Here is a 23638-nt window from a genome sequence, read left to right as displayed (position 1 = left end):
AACAGAAAAGAAAACTAACTAGTATTATCCCTCACTAAATGAGCCAATTAGGAGGGGAAATTAGTGTCTCTCCCTAAATACACAAAAAAAACAAAAATCAAATTGGATTTGTGTGTAGGGGGTTTCCCACCGGGGTAATACTTGTTAACCCTTGTATAAAATTGCGATATTTATACACTGAAAATTCCAAAACTCCAAATTTCACGCGATATTCCAATATTTCACCGAAAATTCCAATGATTAAACAAACAAACTTAACTGAAAGACCGGCCAAGTTGGCCAACAATGAGTCCTCGTCTCATTCCCAGCTCAACCCAACCTTCCACACAAAACAAAAAACTTTACACATCCCAAAAACCACACTGCGTTCTCTTTCAGCAAACTTGTCGGTCTTCTTCTTCTTCTTCTTCTTCTTCATTTCTGTGAAACATATATGAACATGGCTGGACGAGTTTTACAAGTATCACAAGACGGGTCAGGACAATATAGAACAGTTCAAGAAGCAATAGATGCAGTACCATTATGTAATACTTTACGAACCGTGATTCGTGTTGCACCTGGTGTTTATAAACAACCTGTTTATGTTCCCAAGACTAAAAATCTCATTACTTTAGCTGGTTTAACTCCTGAAGATACTGTTCTTACTTGGAATAACACTGCTACTAAGATTGATCACCATCAGGTTTGTTTTTTATAACTTTTTAATCAGCCTCTCTTCTTCTTACATCATTATAAGCATTGGGTAGTTTTTAATTTTGGTTTTTATGTTTTGTATAGTGTAGTGGACTAGAAGTATAAGGACTTTCCTTCAAACCCTTTTCTCCATTCATCATAATAATTATTGGGTACTTGTTACTTTTTTTGTTTTTAATAATGGTTTTATTGGGTAATGGAATAGAATTATGGGAAAGTTGGTTTTTTTACAATCCTTTTATTAGTTCTAGTTCTGATGAGTAGGTTCTCTTTATTTAGTGAAATGAGTTACTTTTGTTCGTCGTCTATAGGGTTCTCGTGTGATTGGAACTGGGACATTTGGATGTGGGAGTACAATAGTTGAAGGTGAGGATTTCATTGCTGAGAACATAACATTCGAGAACTCCGCTCCCGAGGTATAAGTAGAAATTGGGTCGTGTAAACATGTTGAAGTATATTATTGTTGTATCTTTGACTTCGGTTTTGAATTGGCAGGGATCAGGGCAAGCAGTTGCGATTAGAGTGACTGCTGATCGATGTGCATTCTATAATTGCAGGTTTCTAGGGTGGCAGGTATACTATTCATTTTGTTAGTTCACATTTTTCTGATCATTGACAGAATCACTCTTGCTCATGCCTATGGAAATTTGAATGAAATCATTAGGGATGTCATCTTGATTGTCATTTGTTTTTCCCTGTGCCAACTTCAGTTTCTTGTATAAGCAATAACGGACGTCAATGTTTTGCCTTTTGCAAAATATTTCTTTATAGCAGAGAATAGTGGTGTTGTATTGACGTTGGATAAGGTTTAGTTGTCAATGTGTAAAGCTCTTAAAACATAGTTTGTGTCTAATTGTAAAGAAAGTATTTCTCGACGGGGCTGACTGTCATGTGCTCCTGCAGGATACATTGTATTTACACTTTGGAAAGCAGTATTTGAAAGATTGCTATATTGAAGGGAGTGTGGACTTTATCTTTGGCAATAGTACCGCTCTTTTGGAACATTGTCATATCCACTGCAAATCACAAGGATACATAACTGCCCAAAGTAGGAAATCTTCTCAGGAGACAACTGGTTATGTCTTTCTACGGTGTGTGGATCCTTTACTGCCGGAATTATCGGAATTATCTTCATTGTTGCTGATTGTAACTTTTTTTTTGTTCTGGTTGTGTTATGCTGCATACTTTTTGGTGTCATTTAAGTGTCAAAATATATTTTAGTCTGTCCATTTTTAATTTTTTATGCAATAGAAGTTAGGGAAAAATGAGTTTGTGGAACTATCTGACATTCTGACCATCCTTTCACACTGAGATTTGCAGTTCAGGTATTCTATTATTATATAAAGGTGTTCAGAGTCACTATAATGACTATTTTAGGGCATCGTCTTATGAGATGCGACTTCCTTGAAAACATTCTTCTCTTGAAGTCTTCTTAAAAGAAGCCTTCTTGTCATGAATGATCCATCCGTTCTTTAGAATCACATATGTGCTGTATTATCTTTCTGTGAGACGATCCACAATATCAAAATGAACATTTTATCTCATGCAGCTTGCTTATCTTTACTTGCTATTCTTATCTAGTATGTGGTGGCAATTGAGTTCAAGTTTGTGATTTTGCGATTAACCGATATCAACTCTGTCCTGTAAATTATTTGAATTGATCATACATATCATGGTTGAAAGTGTATGCTTGGTCATTAAGAGTGTGACATTGAATGAAACTTTTGTAGCAAGACCAGTTTTAATTTGCAACCAGAGACACCCATTTCGCTATCTGCTCACTCTACCATATGTTCCACTGAAGTCACCTTGATACTAGTTGGTGCATCTCAATATTTGATGGGTTGTACGTGTTGCTACCATTGTTAAAGATACATAACATTTACTGTTGAGTTTGTGAGTAGTGTAGGTTTTCTCCTCATTTGTTTGTTGGAGAATTTCAAATGCTGGATTGTAATGTGAATTTTAAGAACCAGCAGGTTCATCTGATTCCATTCTCAACGAAAAAACAGTTCTGTCTTTTACTTCTGTTATTACTTCTTATTGCAGCCAGTTGTATGGGCGAACAGATCATTATGCAATGCTGTATAACAAAGTTCCACTTGCCATATTTTGTGTCTATGTATACTTCAATACCAATGTTATGGTGTCTGGTCTTGTAAATTCTGTTAGAAAATTTTCTTTGTGAAAACTCTTAACTTAATGCCTTGCGGTAGTGATTTTCATTGCAAAACCAATGCTTCAGTGTGTAGTGATTTTCATTGCAGATGTGTAATTACTGGGAATGGAGGGACTGGGTACTCATATCTTGGGCGGCCCTGGGGACCGTTTGGGAGGGTGGTGTTTGCATACACATGGATGGACACATGCATTAAACATGTGGGATGGAATAATTGGGGGAAAGCTGAAAATGAAAGAAGTGCTTGTTTTTATGAGTACAGGTATCTTGCATTCAACCCTTTGTTACATGCTTTCTTCAAATTTATACCAACGCATTTGAACATGGGTTATGACAACTTGCTCAATATTCAAAAACAATATAATTTAGCTTACAACTTAAAGTGAGCTGAAATGATTACTTGTCATTTTTTTATTTTGAAAATCATCTGGGTGCAAGTTTCAGCTACTTGTTTAAACCAAAAAGATCTCGTTAGCACTGTTGATGTGATCCCCCTGAAATTTTGGGGGATCAAGTTAACTAATCACTTTATATATTTCTAAATGACCTAGTATTTCGGAAAATTATGCTTGCATTCATATTAGAATGGTCCTATGTTATGTATCTGGATTCCAATGGAGGAGTTCTTTTCAAGTTGTGACGTAATGAATGATTGTTACAGTCTGAAATATAAGTTTCTACATTCAGAGGGAATATGCTGAATATATGTTTTGATCATTCATAAATCACAACTCATAAGGGTAGTTTGTGGAATCTGATGCCTGCGTGAGAACCAAAGTAGTCTGCATGGCTTCTGGCATCTTCATGTAGTCATTTCTGGGTCATCAGAACATGTTACAACTAAAAGCTTAACACTCCCCCCCCCCCCCACTCTCTTTCTTTCTTCTTTCTCATTAAATTTTGTTGGGCATGTATTTTTAACAGGTGTTTCGGTCCTGGAAGTTGCCCTTCAAAACGTGTAACATGGGCAAGGGAACTGGTGGATGAAGAAGCAGAAAGGTTCCTCCTGCATTACTTTATCGACCCAGATCCTGAAAGACCATGGCTGGCGCAAAGAATGGCTCTAAGGATTCCTTTTTCTGCTTAATAGATTACTACCGAAAAATTCTCGTAAAACTTTTCACGTATTTTTTTTTTCTGGTAGCTAGTGGTCATATAGAATTATAGATCAATAAATTTTTAATGAACTGGATACGGTAACAATAATTTTTCCGAGTTGGATGCAATGATGATTTGCACTGTTGTAACATTATGCTTACCTCTTTACTCCTTGGTTAAGGTAACAACCATATAATTAGTTAATTACCCAATTCTTTCCATGGCATCAACTAAGAGCATTTTTAGGAGAGCTACCAAAAAAACACTAAAATTTTGAACCGAAAAAACACCAAACCAAAAAAACACCAAGTAATTTTAGGAGCAACATCAAATTTTCGACATCAAACTACACGGTTTTGGATAAACCGCGCTATATAGCCCACGCGGTTTTGGATAAACCGCGCCACTAAAGCCTAACTGACAGGCCCAAGTCCATGCGGTTTTGAGAAAACCGCGAGGTGTTCAGAACATCGTGTGCTACTTCTACATAAACAGGACCAAAGCCGCACGGTTCAATCACTTTCAACTCTTCTCTCAATTATAAACCCTCTCCTTAGTAAAAAACAAAAACAAAAACCTACCTAAACTCTTGAAATTTTATATGGATCTTTTTGAACTTTTCGAGGGTGATGATTGGCAGTACATAGACGACATTGACGATGAGGGAGAAGAACCCGAGGAAGTAGAATACGGTGGGGGAGAAGAACCCGAGGATGTCGCGCCGACTGATAGACATCCCTATATACTGGAGTATCAGATGAACGACTTCGATTGACAATTTGCACCCGGTGAAGCACTTGATATGGAAGTTGTGTCTTCTACACGTGATACAAAATACGTGTCGAGTGTAGTGGCTAATACTCAGGTAATTAATTAATTTTGATTAAATACTTTGAATATTATGCATTAATTAGTTGAGTTGGACAAATTATTTATTTATCTTATACGCATTCTTTTTTTTTTCATAATATCAGCATGTTATTGACTACAGAGTTAGATCGGCTTTACTTGGTGTTAGAGAGTGGTGGAAGATTATTAAGAATTTGGATGAGTTTGTACACATTAAAGATAATATTTTGTATACACCTTTGGGTCTTTTGGTTAATGTGGATTATGAGAAGGCTGATTGGGTAGTGGTCATAGCTTTAGTAGAAAGATGGTGGAGTAAAACTCATACATTTCATTTCCCTTGTGCGGAGTTAGGGTTCACACCACTAGACTTCACTATGATTTCTGGGTTGAGTATTGGTATAGGCCAACCGATACATTTTCATACAAATTATGAGAATATGGATAGTATGTTTATGAGTTTTCCTCGCTTGGATGCGGATGCTTATGATTTTTCTGGTATAAAACTATCTCATATTAATACTGCATATATGGAACCCCTCTTGGATCCTGATACACGAGTGAAGTTAGCTTTGACTGTTCTGCCTGGTAGTGAGGGTGCTGATGTGTATGTTAGGGTTTTTTTTTTATGTTTTTTATTGGGCATGTTCTGTTTCCCAATGGTCATTCTACAATACGACTGGGATATTATGCTTATGTATCTAATTTGCATGGTATGAGAGATTATGACCTGGGTAGCTCAGTATATGCCACATTGATAGCGGCGTTAGATAAAGTTTCACAGACATTTGGAAGTAGAAGTCCTCAGATTGCAGGATTCACAGGACTTTTAGAGATTTGGTTTTATGAGTACTTTCGAACTCTTTGTCCTAACATAGACATGATTACTGATACTCTAGATTTAGATTTGGTAGTTGGTCGTATTCTCACTTGACTTCGTAAATAAAGCGATTAGAAATAATGTCTATATGGCTCGTGCTCAGATTGATATTAGATCATTGCCATCTATTGAGTGGAGACCTTGGCATTTGTCTACTGCCTTTGACGATTCAACGGCATGCTTGTGTGTTGTCCGTCGCCACGAGTTGTTTTTTTGCGACGCGGATGTAAGGTTTGGTACTGTGGCGACCGATGTTGGAGGCAGATGACTGGACGTTATGGAGTTCCATGTGCTCCCATGCCAGATGTTAGTGATGCGAAGTCGGGAGATAGAACTCAAGTTCATGAAGTTCATGCCAGTGATGGTCTTTGGCCAGATGCGTATTCTTTTGTTGTTGAGCAGTTGCTAATCAGTATTATAGATGGTGGAACCATGTCTCCATGGGTCTGTTGTTGTCCCCTGTTGGTCAAGCTAGCAACTTCGAGTTTGTGGGCCTGGAAGGGATGAGACGTGAGTTACATATTCTTCATCCGCCACAGCCTGTTTACAACCCACAACCTTTGAATGCATATCATCCAGCTCCTGTGTCTGCCAGTAATCCTCAGATGTTTGCCGTGTGTGGACCTGATGGGGATGCTACTTACATTTCCATTCTTGAGGTGCCTCGTGCTCGTTGCCACGAGTTAGAGCCGCAGATTGATCAGTATACCAAGGTGAGTTTAGTTATTTTATTTTTCTTATTCATTATATATATAATATGTACTCACAATGTATTTTCTTTGATTTTCAGGCTGAGATTCGGGAAAGATATGAGAACCAGATTTGTATGTTTGATGGGATAAGGATTGTCGTGTATCATTATAGCCAAGAAAGGGAGAAAGCATATTCTCAGGCATATCAGCAATCCTAACATGTGTATGACGAGACTCGAAAAGCGTATGAGGATATTCAGCAGGTGTACATGCAACAACATCAGGGATATGAAGAACTTCAGGCTGAGGTAGTTAACCTTCGTGCAGACAGAGAATATCTTGATTCTCAGGTTAGAAACTTAGAGGAGCAGCTTCGGAATATCCAAATAGAGAGAGCAGAGACATCGAGTGGTAAGTGACGAAAAAAAAGAGCTAAATAAATTTTATGTAATATGATAGGTTTTGGATCATTTTGGATATTATATCATAATCATAGATTTTGGATTGCACAATTCTTAATTTTTTAATTTCTTTAATTTTTTCGATTTTGGATCACAATTATTAATTTCTTCAATTGCACAATTCTTAATTTCTTAACTTCCATGCACAATTCATAATTTCTCAAGTTCTATGCACCACAGTTCTAATTTTCAGAAAAAACACACGCGGTGTTGGCCAAACTGCATCAATAGAAGCCCAAGCCTAGGCGATGTTGGCAAAATCGCTCCAATAGAAACCCAAGCCTAGGCGGTGTTGGCAAAACGGCGCCATAGAAGCCCATTTAGCAGCCCAAGCTCACGCGATGTTGGCAAAACCGCGCGGTTTTAGAAAAACTGCGTGAGTGATTTGATACAGCACCAAAACCAAATATTGACCGATTTGGTGTTTGGTTTGGTGTTTTTTTGGTGTTTTCATCAACATGTGACTCTCCTAAAGTTGAAAAAACATCAAATTGTTAGAAATTTGGTGTTTGATGCTAGGTTGATATCACTCCTAAAGATGCTATAACTTATCCAGTGGTTTGGTAGTTTTACGGACGGAGCATTTATGCATTTATGTACGTACTCCTCACGTGAAAAATACTGGTCCAGCAATTGCGTTCAATTACATAGTTTAAGTGTAAGTTTATAGAGTGCTGCTTGAGAGTCAGGTTGAATTCAGTCAATTCACCACCTCTTCTAGGATTTCTCATAAAATGGCTAAAGTGTCGGACATGGCTTAATCTGACCAAATTCGAGCGTAAATGCTAAATTCTGTGGACACAAGTTGGCCATAATCACATACACTTGAATGGTTTTTTTTTATTTACATGATCACATACGCTCCAATATATGTATTCCTTATCATCAACGTGCAAACGTGCATTTAGCTAGTATAAATAAAGATTGACTACTGGAGGTGGGATTTTTAAAATAGAAGTAAAGATGATTATTATTTTTTAAATGAGTAGCAAATAACGCCGGAATGCAAGTAAGAATTAATGGATGTATGACCCCTTTTAATAGAAACAAGTCCCTTCTTCTTCTTCTTCTTCTTCATTTTTCTCTCACAACACTGATAGCAGTATACTAATATATAATAAGTCCAATCACCTCAATCCACGTGTCCAATACCGTCATTTGATAAAACAGCTTACCCAACAAGTTGCAGCCCATTAGATGGCGCTGTTCAGAAGAATGCTTTATAGAAAACCACCGGATCGGTTGTTAGAAATCTCCGAAAGAGTTTACGGTACGTACGTTTCTATACCTTTTCCTTTCAGATCTCATTTACTTGATTACTATTAATTTATTACATTATCCCTTGATATGTTTAATGCTAATGTGTGCCATTTTTTTTTATCGAAACATAGTACCCAAAGAGTTTTTAGAATTCTTGAATTTTCTAGAAAGTGTGTACTCATTCTTCTGCCATATGGAACCTCTTATAATACAACTAGCAAACTGACACGTGGCTAGCCACGTGAGCGGGCAGTTTTTTTGGGCAGTGGTAATGCTGTAATTGTTCACAAAAAATGAGGGCAATGTTTCAATTTCGAAAAGAGGAGTCCACGTGTCAGCTTTTTGGACAGTGGCAATATTGCAAATATTTGCAAAACTGAGGATAATGTGCTAAATCAAGGGGGAAACGTCTAAATTTTACCGGTCAAATACCGGTCTTACCCTTCCATAACATATCTTATTTACGTATTTACCTTTTAATAATAATTGTAATAACCAAATATGTTCGGGGTATAAAGAGAAAAATATCACCGCTCACTTCGAGACAGTTTTTTTAAAGTAGTTAGATTAGGGTGTGTTTTGTTAAAATTTTACTAATGCGTTTGGTAAAAAAGAATTCTAATGTGGAAAAGGAATGGAATGGAAAGAGTTTGAAATATGTGTGTTTTGGTAAAACCCGTGGAAAAAAAAAAAAAAGGAATAATCCCTGCTTGTTATGCAAAACCGCGGAAAGGAAAAGAAAGTTGGAAACATGAATACTTCATCAATATTATTTATCATTTTTCTCCAAACTACTTATCATATTTTCTCCAAAACTCATTGCTTCGGAAAAATAAAATAAAAAAACAAATGGCATGACCTTTTTCATTTTGCAAATATATATATGAAACTTGTAAATTAAAATGAATTTAGCATATAGAACAAAAAAAAAGACAAAACTACCCCTGTTTTTAGGAGTATGAACACTTGTATGACACCTGCAAACTCATATATAATATTGTCTAACAATAATAATAGAGAACTCCCTCAAACACATAAACTATTGTTGCATTCACTAAAACAATAATAAAATACTACAATAATCTTGAAAATATCCAAAATAGTTAATGGATCTGAAATACTACAAAAGACTTCAACACTCCATCATAAAAAGAAAAAGAACACATGAAAGCAAATCCAAAGTGTATCTAAAACAACCACAAAAGACTTGAGAACCCATCCACTCAATTATCACCAAGCTTCTTCAATAGCCAACTAGCACGCTTGTTGGTATTCATCTTGAGAAAAACATTTTTAGGTTTTCAGCACCATCTTGTGAAAACAACTTCATAGCTGCAATCTTTTATTCCTCATCCAACACATCAATTTCATCAATGGCTAAACAAATTTGGTCCCAAGTGAGGGCTAGAGCATTGTTCTTACTAGCCTCAACTGTAATCCTCTCACGCTCAATTTCACTCCTCACACGCAAAGAATCTGCCACATTCTGCATAACAAGCCTCATGCCTTCTATAACATCATTGCCTCCACCTTCCATGCTCTTGCGCTTCTTCTGAGGCAATTTGTTTGGACGGGCAGACTGACTTGATGGTTGGGAAGTAGTAGTGTGGGAGCCTCCACCCTCGTTATTAGTTGGTGGGAAGTTATCCACATGGATACGCATGCCTTCCCTAAGCAAAGTATCTGAATACTGAACCTGTGATGACATGTCCATCTCACTTGCCACTGTAGCGTCCTCATCCACCGTAAGACCAGTTTTTTGTATGTTACCACAAAGTATATTGTCTCCAAGCACTTCAACCCACTCCAACAACCTAGGTATTTGCTTACCTTTATAGGTCCTCCTTTTCGGGTTTGCCTGCGACATAAAAAAATATTTGTTGGATTTCAAGAAAAAAATATTGAACCAATCTGCACTAAAACTGTCATAACTTTATTTGTATAACTCGGATTAGTACAAGGTAAATTGGGTATGAAACTATACTAAATTGGCTACAACTAACTTTCAGGCCATGAAAGGAGGTTCCCAACAGAAAATGCACAGAACGCCACCAAACACAGAACTTCGTCAAAAAAATCCTGGTTGACCTATCTACACTAAAACTGTCATAACTTTATTTGTATAACTCGGATTAGTACAAGGTAAATTGGGTATGAAACTACACTAGATTTTCTACAACTAACTCTCATGCCATGAAAGGAGGTTCCCAACAGAAAATGCACAGAACAACATCAAACACAGAACTTTGTCAGAAAAATCCTGGTTGACCTATTTGCACTAAAACTGTCATAACTTTATTTGTATAACTCGGATTAGTACAAGGTAAATTGGGTATGAAACTACACTAGATTGTCTACAGCTAACTTTCAGGCCATGAAATGAGGTTCCCAACAGAAAATGCACAGAACGCCACCAAACACAGAACTTCGTCAGAAAAATCTAGGCTGACCATTATGTACTAAAACAGTCGTAACTTACTGTGCAAATATCGAAACAAGATGAATCCAATTGTATTGGAAAGCAGACTCACAGATCTAAAAATCTTATTCAAGCCCCAAGACCAAATTCTCAAGCACAATTTTTCAAGAATTTTCTTAACTAACACCAGAAATTAAACCAACAAAAACTGCTTACACAATATATTATTTGTCACAAAATTAAAGGAACATAAAATCTTAGCTTGGGCACTAATAACTATGTTATCAAAGAATCAAATAATTAAAGTACTCACTATACTACAATAACTAACAAAACTTGTTCGCATAAACATTCTTACCTTAATTGCATTTGCCCATACTGAAGCATCACTTTCTATCATCATTGTATCCGGATTCCAACCAAAACCACTATGAGAAAAAGATCTCAAATCTTTGAATGATTTAACTGCAGCCCTCTTTGTCTTGATTCGGTTTTCAACGTGTTCAATATCGATAGCAAAACCCAACTGATCTCTCATTGCCTCGATGTGACAGTAAGAATGTGATTTCTTTCTTCCATCCACCGGTTCCCCTTAAACCCTTCGCAAGATGTTCCAAGAAAACTTCTAACATGACATCATCCATAGATTGAGTCCAAACTAGTCTCCCTTTCTGATCGCGTACTGGTGCTTGTGGTGTTTGAGGTGTTGCTTGTGTTGTCATCCCTATTAAAATTATTATATGATCATAACACATCTATTTCCACAATATAAATTATTAAAAAAATATAGTACATAGGAATTGAAAAGATCCATAAAATTTAGATTTCATCGTTTTAATCAACAACATATAATCAAACCATAGCATTTGCAATTCACACTTTGCATAAATGTCAGATGCAAGTACATATTCTTCCCACCCAAAAACAAATACAACATATAAATAACTAAAAAACGTAAAAGTAGTCGATCACTCTCTTTGTGTTTGAAACATATGACGCCATTCCACATGCTCTCGCTTAGGTTGGTCCCGAACAACTTCCACTCATTAGTTGGCCTCAGTGCACTATAATCCTGAGCTTGGCTACCCATATCTCTAGGTTCCTCCACATCCGGTTCATCCGGCCATCCACCAACATCGACAGGATCAACCTCTCGTATGAAATTATGTAGTATACAACAAGCTATGATTAAATCAACTTGTATATCCACATTGTAAAAAGGAGTTGCCCTCTAATAAGCGAACCGTTTTTTCAGAAGTCCAAAAGTACGCTCGATTACATTACGCAGTGAAGAATGTCTAAAGTTAAATAACTCTTTCTCGTTCCGTGCTGCCATTTCTCCAATTTCAGATAAATGATACGTTGTTGCCCGGTACGGAACTAAGAAGCCTGGGGCAAGTGGGTAACCGGCATCAGCTAAGTAATATTTACCAGGTGGAACAAACAAGCTCTCCCTTAGATGGTTTAGATTAGCTCTCAATATCCGACTATCATGAGCAGAACCCTCCCATCCGGCCAATACATATGATATTTTCATACCAATGTACAAGCCATTAGAACGTTATGCGCTAAATTCCCCTTCCGGTTGTGATACCGTGGTTGGTCTGCTATAGGTACCATTGCCGGTATGAAAGTACCATCAATTGCACCAACACAATCCTATAAAACGAGGAAATAAAAAAAATATATAATTACGACTAACTTTATACCTTTAAGGCAAATGCTAGCTAGGTTTAAGAGTAAGTATTTTACTCGGTTTACCTTAAAATATCTCATGGCCCAAGGCTTCATATTACTTCCTGTTGCTGGGGAGTTCGTTTGACGTGCCTGTCTTATGTATTCCCTACCAAGCCTCAATACAGATTGCAAAACTCTATGAAAATGTCGGTGGATAGTTTCTTGTGACCTTATCATAGTTCAAGCAGTAGGCCCCATACGTGTATCGTGGCCTAAAATGTAAAGAAACATTGCCACTTGTTCTTTCACAGAAACCCACCTACTAGCAGTCAAACCTCTTTCTTGAAGTCGTTCACATAAGGTATTAAAACATGCTCTATTCAACCGGAGCATTTTATGACAATTATTATCATCTTCCTCAATACTGACCTCTCTAGAGCTAGATGTCTCTCAGTAGTCCCGATTTCTACGTGGCACCCTATCAATAGGCATGTTCTCAAGCATACGTGACATTACAAAATATGCAGCAATTACACAAAAGACTGCAACTATTTCGTAGTCATCCATATTCCTAAGACAGTCATTATTGATCAACAGAGTTACAATTAATTAACAGATAAACATATAATATTATCAAAGAGTTAATATTACTACAATTAATTAACAGATAAATATTAAGAACAACATATATAATATTAACTAACATGAAAATGTCTGCGATATCCGATCTTGTATGTTTAGAGTAAATCTATACACTGTAAATCAACCTCTGTTTTCTCCTCAAAGATGCATTTATTCATAGCAAGGATGGGTCCATTCAATTGCGCAGTACTTTACTATTATACATATTATAACTTTCAACTTTGTCAACTACATATTCTTAGTATAATACCATCGTCCCTACATCATGATCATTAAAACTTCGAAGTATTCATTTGTCTAGGCCCCTAAGTTTAAACTTGATGTTATTAAAATTATTGTCAAACTCTACAAACCAATAGGTCACTTGTTTATGTTGTCTATGATCAAGTAAATGATCGCTTTGTATGTTATACTCTAACTAAGCTCCTTTGTATATTAATATTGGGACTTTAGTATGAAGTATTTTAATATAGTTTTAATATAGGGACAGCAAGTTAATGACATTTGAGCGTTTAAGCATATGCAGCTGTGAGACTATTAGTAGGGGATAGTTCTAAAGTAGCCATTTGGCACAACCTTGTTTAATTAAGTGGTTTTAGGCTTTTAGCTGAATTTATTTGACTTTTGTGTTTCTGGTAAGAAGCTGAATCTATTGTATTACAGTCTTCTTCTTTTTCCTAGAGCACTGATATGTTGCATGATACTGGACAGGACAATTGAAAAGATATAAGCCATTCTACAAGAGAGTACGCCATAAAACCACATTGAAACATGGATTTGCATATAAGGAATCCTGATGCTAAGCGAACTTGCTTTTGTTTCACTACTAGATCAACGGGCACTCTATTGTGTAACAGCTGCGATGCATTTAACTTATTAAGGAATTATAGTATGTTGGTCCTATCAAGTTAATTAATTACTAATAATAAGAAAAAAGTTGTATATTTAAAAAATATGCTTATCCCACAAAGAGAAAGACAAGAGAGGAAGAAAGTACCTGAGATAGAGTATGAAGTTTGAGTGGTGTAAGATGAGAAGAGAAGAAGAAGGGTGTGGTGGCTTGAGCTGTCGCCTTTTTTTTTTTTTTTTTAAGTGGTTCGCACACTTTTTTTTTTTTTTTTTTTTTTGGGCACGAACACAAAACCATTTCCGTTTCCCTAGTTTTGTTTCCATACGGAATGACCTATTCTTTTCCATGGGACAAACAAACAGCCAAAAAACTATGGAAAAGGTGGACCACACCTATTTTCCTTTCCTTTCCATAGTCTTTCCTTCAGAACAAACACACTCTTATTATTTTCAATTTGTTTGATGTGGGTGTTTCGTTTTATACAGTGTTTGACTGTTGCTTTTCCACGGACATTTTGGAAGAGGATGAGTATAAAGTTTACCTGAGCGGCATTGTGGCCCAGCTACAGGACCACTTTCCGGATGCCTCGTTCATGGTTTTTAACTTTAGGGAAGGAGAAAGGAGGAGCCAGATTTCAGACATATTGTCTCAGTATGACATGACTGTTATGGACTATCCTCGACAGTATGAGGGATGCCCTGTACTACCTTTAGAGATGATCCATCATTTCTTAATATCAAGTGAGAGCTGGCTGTCATTGGAAAGGCAACAGAATGTGTTGCTGATGCACTGTGAGAGAGGTGGGTGGCCCGTGCTTGCTTTCATGCTCGCGGGTCTATTGTTATACAGAAAGCAATATAGTGGGGAGCAAAAGACTCTAGAAATGGTATACAAGCAAGCTCCTAGGGAACTGCTTCATCTTCTGTCTCCTCTTAATCCACAACCTTCCCAAATGAGATATTTGCAGTATATCTCCCGCAAAAATCTTGGTTCAGATTGGCCTCCATCTGCCACGCCGTTGATATTGGATTGTCTTATCCTTCGAGTCCTTCCAGTGTTCAATGGAGAAAGTGGTTGTCGGCCAATTATCCGGGTATATGGTCAGGATCCTTCATCTACAGCCAGCAGAGGTTCTAAAGTTTTATTTTCAACGCCAAAAACAAAGAAACACACTCGCCACTACAGACAGGTATAAAACTCTTAGATGTTTGAAACCTGGAAAGTACATCTACTCTCCACATTAAGCAGTTAATGTTTATCTGAATCCTGGAAAGTACATCTACAGGAAGAGTCTACACTGGTAAAGATAGATATCCGTTGTTGTGTTCAAGGGGATGTGGTTCTTGAATGCACCCACTTAGATGAAGATCTCATACGTGAGGAAATGATGTTCAGAGTTATGTTTAACACTTCTTTTATACGATCAAATATTCTATTGCTGATTCGTGAGGAGATTGATGCACTGTGGGATGCCAAGGACCAGTTACCAAAGGACTTCAAAGCAGAGGTACGTGACAATCATTTTAATGGGAGTATCTATTGTTGAAATTGGGAATTGAGTGTTTATCTCTCAATCAGGTACTATTTTCGGACTTCGATTCTATTGTGTCAAATATCAACACTGAAGTGGTAAGTGAAAGTGAAGATGAAACAGAAGGTGCAACAGAGGAGTTCTTTGCGGTGGAGGAGATCTTTAACAATGTAGATGGGCAAGATGGGAAGGGAGATTCTGATTTTTATATGGTTAAATTCAATACACTAGAATATTAATATGGTTTAGACATATATTAATAAAACTAGGCTTTTCTGATTAAAAAAAAAAATAGTGATTGTATTTTGATTTGAAGTTTCACGGAAGTTGGTCCTTATATTTATCATTTTTATTTTTTGTGATAGGATCCAAGAGAGCAGGCTAAATCAGAGACGAGGGATTGGTTGAATAATGTGGTATGAGATTCATCCCTTCACTTGCTCATAAAAAGTAATGGATGAATCCGATATATTGTTTTTTTTTTATGTATACCAATTATTTCTCTTCCTTTTTTGGTTAACTAATTGATTAGTTTTTCCTGTGGTATCAACGCTGAAGTGTTTAAATTCCGCTCTTTCCCCCAATAAAGTTGCTGATCTATGCTTTTTTTTTGCTTTTGTTATTGCTCGCATTTACATTTCTGCCTTAATTTTTTTATGCCAGGATGATTTTGATGAATTTAGTGATGTTGACAAGCTCTATAATATTTTACCCGTAGAGAAGGTGGAATTTTTTGAAGATCTTGTTACAATCGGTCCTCCTATTCTTGTTAAGGTGAATACCCATTTGACCATTTATCACACTTTCAACAATTCACAATGTTATTTGTTTAATTAGTGCTTTGTTATTCATATATGATAGGTTGATCTTTGTATATCCTTTAAATCACACATTCACACACACTATGGCGGCACATATGTGTGCCTCATATATGTTACTGGACTATTGATCGCCTGAACTATTGGCCCAGTTCTTAATGAACGTCAAGGAAAAATTCAACGGCAAATAATCTCCTCAATTTGAATTTTTCCATGTGTCAATCAAGATGCCGGCGTTAATATTAATACTAGGTATTATGCTAAAGCATTATCATTATTTTTCTCATGTGGATCAAAGATTGCTAGGTTTACATCGCTTTATGGAATAGCTTGGCTTTATGAAATGAAGAATCGAAGACTTTTTGTGTAGCTGAGATTAATTAGTCGTGTAGTTTGTAGGTTGGGTTGGCTCTAACTTCCAAATCTCCTTTTACTAAATATGATATACTCATTGTTGAGTACCAGTTCTGATACTCCCGTATAGATTGTTGTTTCAAATGAAAGAGCCATTTTGGATGGGTGATGGAATTCAATTTAGCACTCTTTTGGTGTAAGTCTTGGCAGGTTTAGGGTCCTACAGTAGTTTTGAAGATCGCTTTCTTCTTTTGGTGTATTAATACGAAAATTAAAAACATACCTCTTTTTATGTCATAGTTGCAGAAAGTAGACAAAGGATGCAAGGTGCTGATACAAAGTTGTCTATTGTAGTCTGTCAATTGGAAATAGCTGACTGAAATATTAATTTTGACTGGATCCACAATAATATATGTTTTTACTGTGAAAGCAGATATCTATTTATCGAAACTCAGAGTAATCATATTACACTTATTCTTCAGGATCCAAGTAGCATGTGAACTACAAATTTCTTTTATCTAGTTTTCAGTGTTTGTGCCATTTTTCTATTCATGAATTACATTTCTTAGTTCATATGGTAGAGTTTGCGAGAATATCGATTGAAAATAGCAAATGTATTAATAAAAGCGCATAATGAGACCCGAGACATACTGTTTGAGGCAATTATGTTTGGATGGAGTCCATTATGAGCTGATTGGAGTTGGTTTTTGTTTTTTGTTTATTCTTCATCTCATCTTATGCTACTGTATTGTAGGATATCTCATCCTGTTGTATCATTGTTTAGACATACATTAATAAAGCTAGGCTTTTCTAATAAAAAAATAAAAAAATAGTGATTGTATTTTGATTTAAGTTTCACGGAAGTTGAAGCTTATATTTATCATTTTTATTTTTTGTGATAGGATCCAAGAGAGCAGGCTAGGTCAGAGACAAGGGATTGGTTGAATAATGTGGTATGAGATTCATCCCTTTGCTTGCTCATAAAAAGTAACGGATGAATCCTATATATTATTGTGTTTTTTTTCTTTTGTTTTTTTCTCTTGATGGATATAGGATACCTCATTCTTAAACTTTTCATATTATTAATATAATACATATACTTTTACCGACCAATAAAATTAAACTATAACTTGTTGAATTGTCATGAACTAGTGGTTTAAGTGTGATTTAAATGGTTATTAATACTTGCCTTTCGATTAGGGCCTTACATTTTTCATTGTAGTTCATCTTATTGTTCACTGTTGTGTTATATGGCTTGTTGAATTCATAGTTATTAGTTTTATTTGGTTTCGGTATGTATTCTGAACTTGTACTTAGCGCATCTGAAATCCCAACTTAATTTATGCATCAAATGTAACCGTATTTGGGATTTTGACTTCATTGACGTGTGTCTGACACTGAGTTGTGCGTTGATACTACAAGAGGGGGTTTTGAACGTTTCAGACTGGTAGCATTCACAATCAGTCTGATAATTTCACTCCAGTACCCAGCTAGTGTTTTTTCAATGGCACTTGGGAACTGAAATTGTTTGGTGGGCTTCAACTGTTGAGATTATTACACCCCATTTCTAGGCATTGCTCAACCTCTTTTTATGTCATGGTTGCAGAAAGTAGACAAAGGATGCAAGATGCTGATAAAAGGTTGTCTATTGTAGTCTGTCAATTGGAAATAGCTGACTGAAATATTTATTTTGACTGGATCCACAATAATATCAATGAAAGCATGCATACATCTATTTATCGAATGAATACTCGGAGCAATCACATACTTATTCTTTAGAATCCAAGTAGCATGTGATTACTCCAGGGCTTTTATGACGGTCAACTTATCTTCTCATAGTTTGACCACTTCCTCTAATGCCAAGATCTAATTCTTTTTTTCTCATAGTCTGGAATACTTGAACTACAATTTCTTTTATCTAGTTTTCATTTTTTGTGGCTTTTTCTATTCGTGAATTACCTTTCTTAGTGCATATGGTAGAGGTTGCAAGAACATCAATTGAAAATAGCAAAAGTATTAATAAAAACGCATAATGAGACCTAAGACATACTATTTGAGGCGTTTATGTTTAGATGGAGTCCATTATGAGCTGATTGGAGTTGCTCTTTGTTTGTTGTTTTGTTTATTTTTTCTTTTCTCTCTTCTTATGCTACTGTATTGTAGGATATCTCATCCTATTGTATACTTGTTTAGATATATATAAATAAAACTAGACTTTTCTTATATAAAATAAATAGTGATTGTATTTTGATTTAAGTTTCACGGAAGTTGGTGCTAATATTTATCATTTTTATCTTTTGTGATAGGATCCAAGAGAGAAGGCTAAATCAGAGAAAAGGGATTGGTTGAATAATGTGGTATGAAATTCATCCCTTTGCTTGCTTATAAAAAGTAACGGATGAATCCTATATATATACAATCCCTCTCTTAGAAGTATGTACTTTTTAAGGACATAAGTTTAACTTCACTTAGAAAATGAATTCAAACTTAAGTTTTTGTGGACATGATGTACTCACCATAAAAATCACTCTCACAAAATTTCAGCTCATTTGGAAAAATCTAGCATAGATGAAAATTGTTGAAATCTAACGGTCTAGAAATGTCGAGTTTTTGCAATCATCGTTTGCCTAGGTTAGAGGTATCCAAATGAGCTGAAATTTTGTGGAGATGATATTTTTGGTGAGTACATCATATCCACAGAAAATCATATTTGCAATTCATTTTTTAGGTGAACTTTTACTTACGTACTTATTTTAACTTAAAATAAGTATATACTTCTAAGAGCGGGGCTATATATATATATATTTTATGTGTATAGGATACCTCAATCTTAAACTTTTCATAGTATCAGTATAATACATATACTTTTACTGACCATTACAAAATAAACTATGACTTGTTGAATTGTCATGAACTAGTGGTTTAAGTTTGATTTAAACGGTTATTAATACTTGCCTTTCAATTATGGCCTTACAGTGTTCATTGTAGTTCATCTTATTGTTCACTGTTGTGTTATATGGCCTGCTGAATTAATAGTTATCAGTTTTATTTGGTTTCATTATCTGGTATTCTGAACTCGTACTTATAGCACATCCGAAATCCCAACTTAATTTATGCGTCAAATATAACCGTCTTTGGGATTCTGACTGATTTGACATGTGTCTGACACTGAGTTGTGCGTTGATAGTACAAGAGGAGGTCTTGAACCTTTCAAACTGGTAGCAGTCACAATCCGTCTGATAATTTCATTCCATTACCCAACTAGTGTTTTGTCAATGGCACTTGGGAACTGAAATTGCCAGGTGGGCTTCAATTGTGGAGATTATTGCACCCCATTTCTAGGCGTGCCCGATCCATGTTTCATTCCTGGGCCTCCTCTTTATAGATATAAAAGTTTGCTCTCTCTACAAGTTTGAGCTTCTGGAGTCATCAGCACTTTGACATCAACCTCATCAAGATTTGAGATAATACATATCTCAAAGACCTGATGGTTTGACTTGACTTATGTGTATGGGAAGAATAGTTTTTGCACACAATTTATTATCTGTCATTTAGTAAAATTACGAATGTGGCTGATACATTGCATACCCATCCAAGAACACATACATTTGAATAGGGGTGGTAATGGGTCGTGTTGGGTTGGGTTCGTGTTGTGTCATATTTGGGTCACGTGTTAGGAGAGCAAACCCAAACCTAACCCAATTACTAATCGTGTTGAGTTTGTCAAAACCAAACCCAACCCGCCTATATAATAGGTTACCCAACGGGTGACTTACTAAGCCAGCGGGTCAATTTCGGATAAGTTTCAGATTGGATTCACAGATAACCTGTATGCAAAATATTTAGCATTTCACGATTTTTTTTATCAATATATAAATTCCCAAAAACCATCCATAATTCAATTACATATTAATAAAAATTGAATAACGAAACATATCTTTATCAAATGAATCAATATGACGGCTAATCGTTCTCAATTTTAGTAATTTATTTTAGGTAGTTAGGATGATGAGATCTTAAAAAAATAAGGAAACTTATTTTACAACAGGTTATATTGGTCACGGGTTGATGACCCGACCCATTAGACCTGAGAACTAATTGGGTCTACTATAATGGGTTACTTGAGTTAACATATGTGACCCTAACCCAACCCATTTATTTGACGGGTTCGGCAGGTCAACCCTTAAATGACCCAAAAGTTTTTTTTCCAACCCGAACCTGCTAATTTCGTGTCGGATTTGTGTCGGGTTAGCAGGTTGTGCACAAAATTGCCACCCCTACATTTGAAGACCCTTGTTTTGTGCTCTAAAGTTGATATCACGTGGAACGCGTACTTATGACATGATCTCCACATGCCACTCTAACAGACTTAAGACCTATCTTCTGTGCTTTAATAGGTGTCAAAGCTAGAATCCGAAGTTCATTCCTTTGAAGCTGAGATTGGAGGACTCTCTGTAAAGAAAGGAATGGCAAGACCACCTAGACTGGTAAGAGAGATGGAAGACCATTTCCTAACTAATACTGTATCCATCATTTTTATTGTGTTTATATTGTTGGGTACCCATTTGTATTGATGAATATACTTTCATTTACAGACACATTTGGAGACTTCCATTGCTCAGCACAAAGATCACATAATGAAGTTAGAGTTGATTTTGAGATTGTTAGATAATGATGAGTTGAATCCGGAGGAGGTTAACGATGTCAGAGATTACTATGTTGAGCGCAATCAAGTAGGCATACCTAATTATTTCTGTTTCTTTTTTTCGTTAACCAATTGATTAGTTTTTCCTGTGATATCAATGATGGAACATATGTGACTCATATATGTTACTGGACTATTGATTGCCTGAACTATTGCCCCAGTTCATAATGGACATCATGAAAAAATTCAATGAATAATATCCTCAATTTGAATTTTTCTGTGTGTCAATCAAGATGCCGGCATTAAATGAATATTAATACTATGTATTATGCTAAAGCGTTATCATTATTTTTCTCATGCAGATCAAAATTGCTAGGTTTACTTCGGCACTTAGCTTTATGAAATAGGTTGGCTTTATGAAATGAAGAATCCAAGGCTTTTTGTTTAGCTGAGATTAATTAGTCGTGTAGTTTGTTGGTTGGGTTGGCTCTAACTGCCAAATCTCCTTTTACTATGGCTGCCAAGTCCCATCTTCAATCTTTAATGATTTAAAATATGATATAATTATTGTTTGATGTTAAGTATCAATTCTGATGCTCCAGTTTAGATTGTTGTTTCAAATGAAATAGGCATTTTGGATGGGTGATGGAATTCAATTTAGTGCAAGTCTTGGACAAGTTGAAGTTGGCAGGATAGTTAGGGTTCTATTGTAACTTTGAAGATCGATCGCCTTCTTCTTTTATTCTATTAATACTAAAAACATATCCCACCCACCCCCGGGTTAAATTAGTTACAGTGCTGAGAGCAACAGGAAGGTAGCCCTGGTTGGCACTGTTTCAGAGGGTAGTTGCGAGTCCTAGGTTTGCTGCAAAGGAAATGGTAATATATGTTGTATGGATTAATTGTACATTTTTTAGTGAGCTATTGAAGATTTCAAGTTATAGAGGTGGGATTTGATTGTGGTTTTATTAGTATTTGTAGAATCTTTAGTTTACGGAAGTGGGTTTTTTATCAGTTCAACACGGAGGTTGGAAATTTAATTGAGGAATGGAAGTTGAACGATGTTTATGTGTCATCTCCTCAACCTCTCTGACTTGTTTCTTAAGGATATCGAGAAGGGTCATTTCCAAGGGCTTTGTTATCCTAGAATAGTTCCGAGCTTCTTATTATATTGCTGTAATTATTTTGGACCTTTGGACAATTGGATTATTTTTCCCATTCATTTTTTTTTCTTTCTTTATTCCAGTGTTTGGTTATGTCATTTAAATGATTGCCATGAGATATGTTCAGCTTAATGCTTATACAAATGTTGCTTATTTCTTACAGGTTTCAAGAGGTTTTGATGAGCCCCAGGAGAAATCTCCAGAGAAAGGAGCCAATGGTATCCTAAGTTCAATGAGAATTGTTTTAGGTGAACTAAGAAAAAAGAAATTGCAACAATATTCAAGTGGCGAACTTGCAAGATTTACAGAAGATTTCACTAATCGAGTAGGTTCTGGTGCGTATGGAGATGTTTTTATAGGTAAATTACCTAATGGTGTGCAAGTAGCCGTGAAGAAACTAAAAGAGAGCACCATGACTGCCATGGAATACACATTCATGGCCGAAGTGAGAACAATGAGTAGGACTTTGCACCGAAACTTGGTTAAACTTTTTGGGTATTGCTTTGAGGTCAATATGAAAGCACTTGTATATGAGTACTTAGAGAATGGATCTTTCGATAAGGTTTTATTCAAGAATCACCTTAATTTACAGTGGGAGGCTCTGTATGAAATTGCAATTGGGATAGCAAAGGGGCTATCTTATTTGCACGAGGGTTGTGATGAGGAAATAGTTCACTATGATGTAAAGCCTCATAATGTGCTCCTTGACTCAAAACTTTCTCCTAAAGTTGCAGATTTTGGACTGGCCAAGATTTCTCAAAGAGATTCAAGTCATATCTCTGTGATTGGGTTTAGGGGGACAGGCAACTATGCGGCCCCAGAAATGTGGGAGCAAATGCCAGTGACTCCCAAAAGCGATACTTACAGTTTTGGAATGATGTTGTTTGAAGTTTTGGGGAGAAGAAAGAATAACGATGGTCAAAATTGGCTTCCTGGACTAGTATGGGAAAATTTCAATAAAGGACAGCTAGATAAAGTTATGGAGTACTGCGGCATCAAGGACGAGAATAAAGTGAAAGCAAAGATATTATGTATGACTGCGTTATGGTGTACTCAGTATAGGCCAAAGGACAGGCCACCGATGAGTGATGTGGTGCAGATACTTAAGGGGAACATACAACTTAAATCACCTCCTAGTCCGTTCTATCCATACAGTGACTCTTCAAGCGGAAGCAGCAGTTGGGGAGGTAGTTCCACGAAAGTTAGTGGACCTCCCCATTAATCTTTAGTAGTTATTCATATATCATGTACATTGTCCATCAAAGTCTACAAGGTTGTATGCAAGCGTGTTAATCTTTAATAGTTATTCATATATCATGTACATTGTCCATCAAAGTCTACAAGGTTGTATGCAAGCGTGTTGTGTGATTTTGTTAAATATTCAGTGTAGAATTTATAATATTTTTCATGATTCCTATTCCATCAGA

At 36.2% G+C, this 23638-nt stretch overlaps 4 protein-coding genes across 9 annotated transcripts; 3 read left to right on the top strand and 1 right to left on the bottom strand.

Moving 5' to 3' along the window:
• Positions 1 to 268: 268 nt before the first annotated feature.
• PME31 (pectin methylesterase 31) lies at positions 269 to 4121 on the top strand. Its single transcript, XM_086592858.1, has 6 exons — positions 269 to 682; positions 1005 to 1109; positions 1189 to 1266; positions 1597 to 1784; positions 2961 to 3134; positions 3797 to 4121. Exons 1-6 carry the CDS (start codon positions 434 to 436, stop codon positions 3957 to 3959), a joined length of 957 nt encoding a protein of 318 aa, XP_086448984.1. The 5' UTR covers positions 269 to 433; the 3' UTR covers positions 3960 to 4121.
• Positions 4122 to 5955: 1834 nt separating this feature from the next.
• On the top strand, positions 5956 to 6895 carry LOC147522349 (uncharacterized). Its single transcript, XM_086560080.1, has 2 exons — positions 5956 to 6412; positions 6490 to 6895. The coding sequence occupies exons 1-2, from the start codon at positions 6140 to 6142 to the stop codon at positions 6607 to 6609; spliced, it is 393 nt and encodes a 130-aa protein (XP_086416206.1). The 5' UTR covers positions 5956 to 6139; the 3' UTR covers positions 6610 to 6895.
• An 872-nt stretch (positions 6896 to 7767) lies between these two features.
• LOC147522347 (uncharacterized) lies at positions 7768 to 23631 on the top strand. 6 transcript variants are annotated; one of them, XR_015212970.1, is made up of 12 exons: positions 7770 to 8122; positions 14186 to 14889; positions 14986 to 15207; positions 15279 to 15443; positions 15597 to 15647; positions 15895 to 16005; positions 17306 to 17356; positions 18710 to 18760; positions 20801 to 20890; positions 20999 to 21136; positions 22375 to 23484; positions 23556 to 23631. XR_015212970.1 is itself a non-coding variant. In XM_086592830.1 (11 exons), the coding sequence occupies exons 1-11, from the start codon at positions 8050 to 8052 to the stop codon at positions 23431 to 23433; spliced, it is 2715 nt and encodes a 904-aa protein (XP_086448956.1). In that variant the 5' UTR covers positions 7773 to 8049; the 3' UTR covers positions 23434 to 23631. The 6 variants fall into 6 exon arrangements, 5 of the variants coding, with proteins under 5 accessions (XP_086448960.1, XP_086448964.1, XP_086448975.1 ...); XM_086592830.1 differs by having other exon boundaries at positions 7773 to 8122; positions 22375 to 23631; XM_086592842.1 differs by having other exon boundaries at positions 7774 to 8122; positions 15279 to 15329; positions 22375 to 23631.
• On the bottom strand, positions 9084 to 14172 carry LOC147522348 (uncharacterized). The gene is made up of 3 exons (XM_086592854.1): positions 13848 to 14172; positions 10890 to 11255; positions 9084 to 9970 (listed from the first exon to the last, which is right to left on the bottom strand). The coding sequence occupies exons 2-3, from the start codon at positions 11067 to 11069 to the stop codon at positions 9455 to 9457; spliced, it is 696 nt and encodes a 231-aa protein (XP_086448980.1). The 5' UTR covers positions 11070 to 11255; positions 13848 to 14172; the 3' UTR covers positions 9084 to 9454.
• Positions 23632 to 23638: the final 7 nt, after the last annotated feature.

The sequence above is a fragment of the Coptis chinensis genome, chromosome 1 (genome assembly GCF_015680905.1).
Source record: "Coptis chinensis isolate HL-2020 chromosome 1, ASM1568090v1, whole genome shotgun sequence".
In the NCBI taxonomy this organism is placed as follows: Eukaryota; Viridiplantae; Streptophyta; class Magnoliopsida; order Ranunculales; family Ranunculaceae; genus Coptis; species Coptis chinensis.
This window is presented reverse-complemented; position numbering and strand designations above follow the sequence as displayed.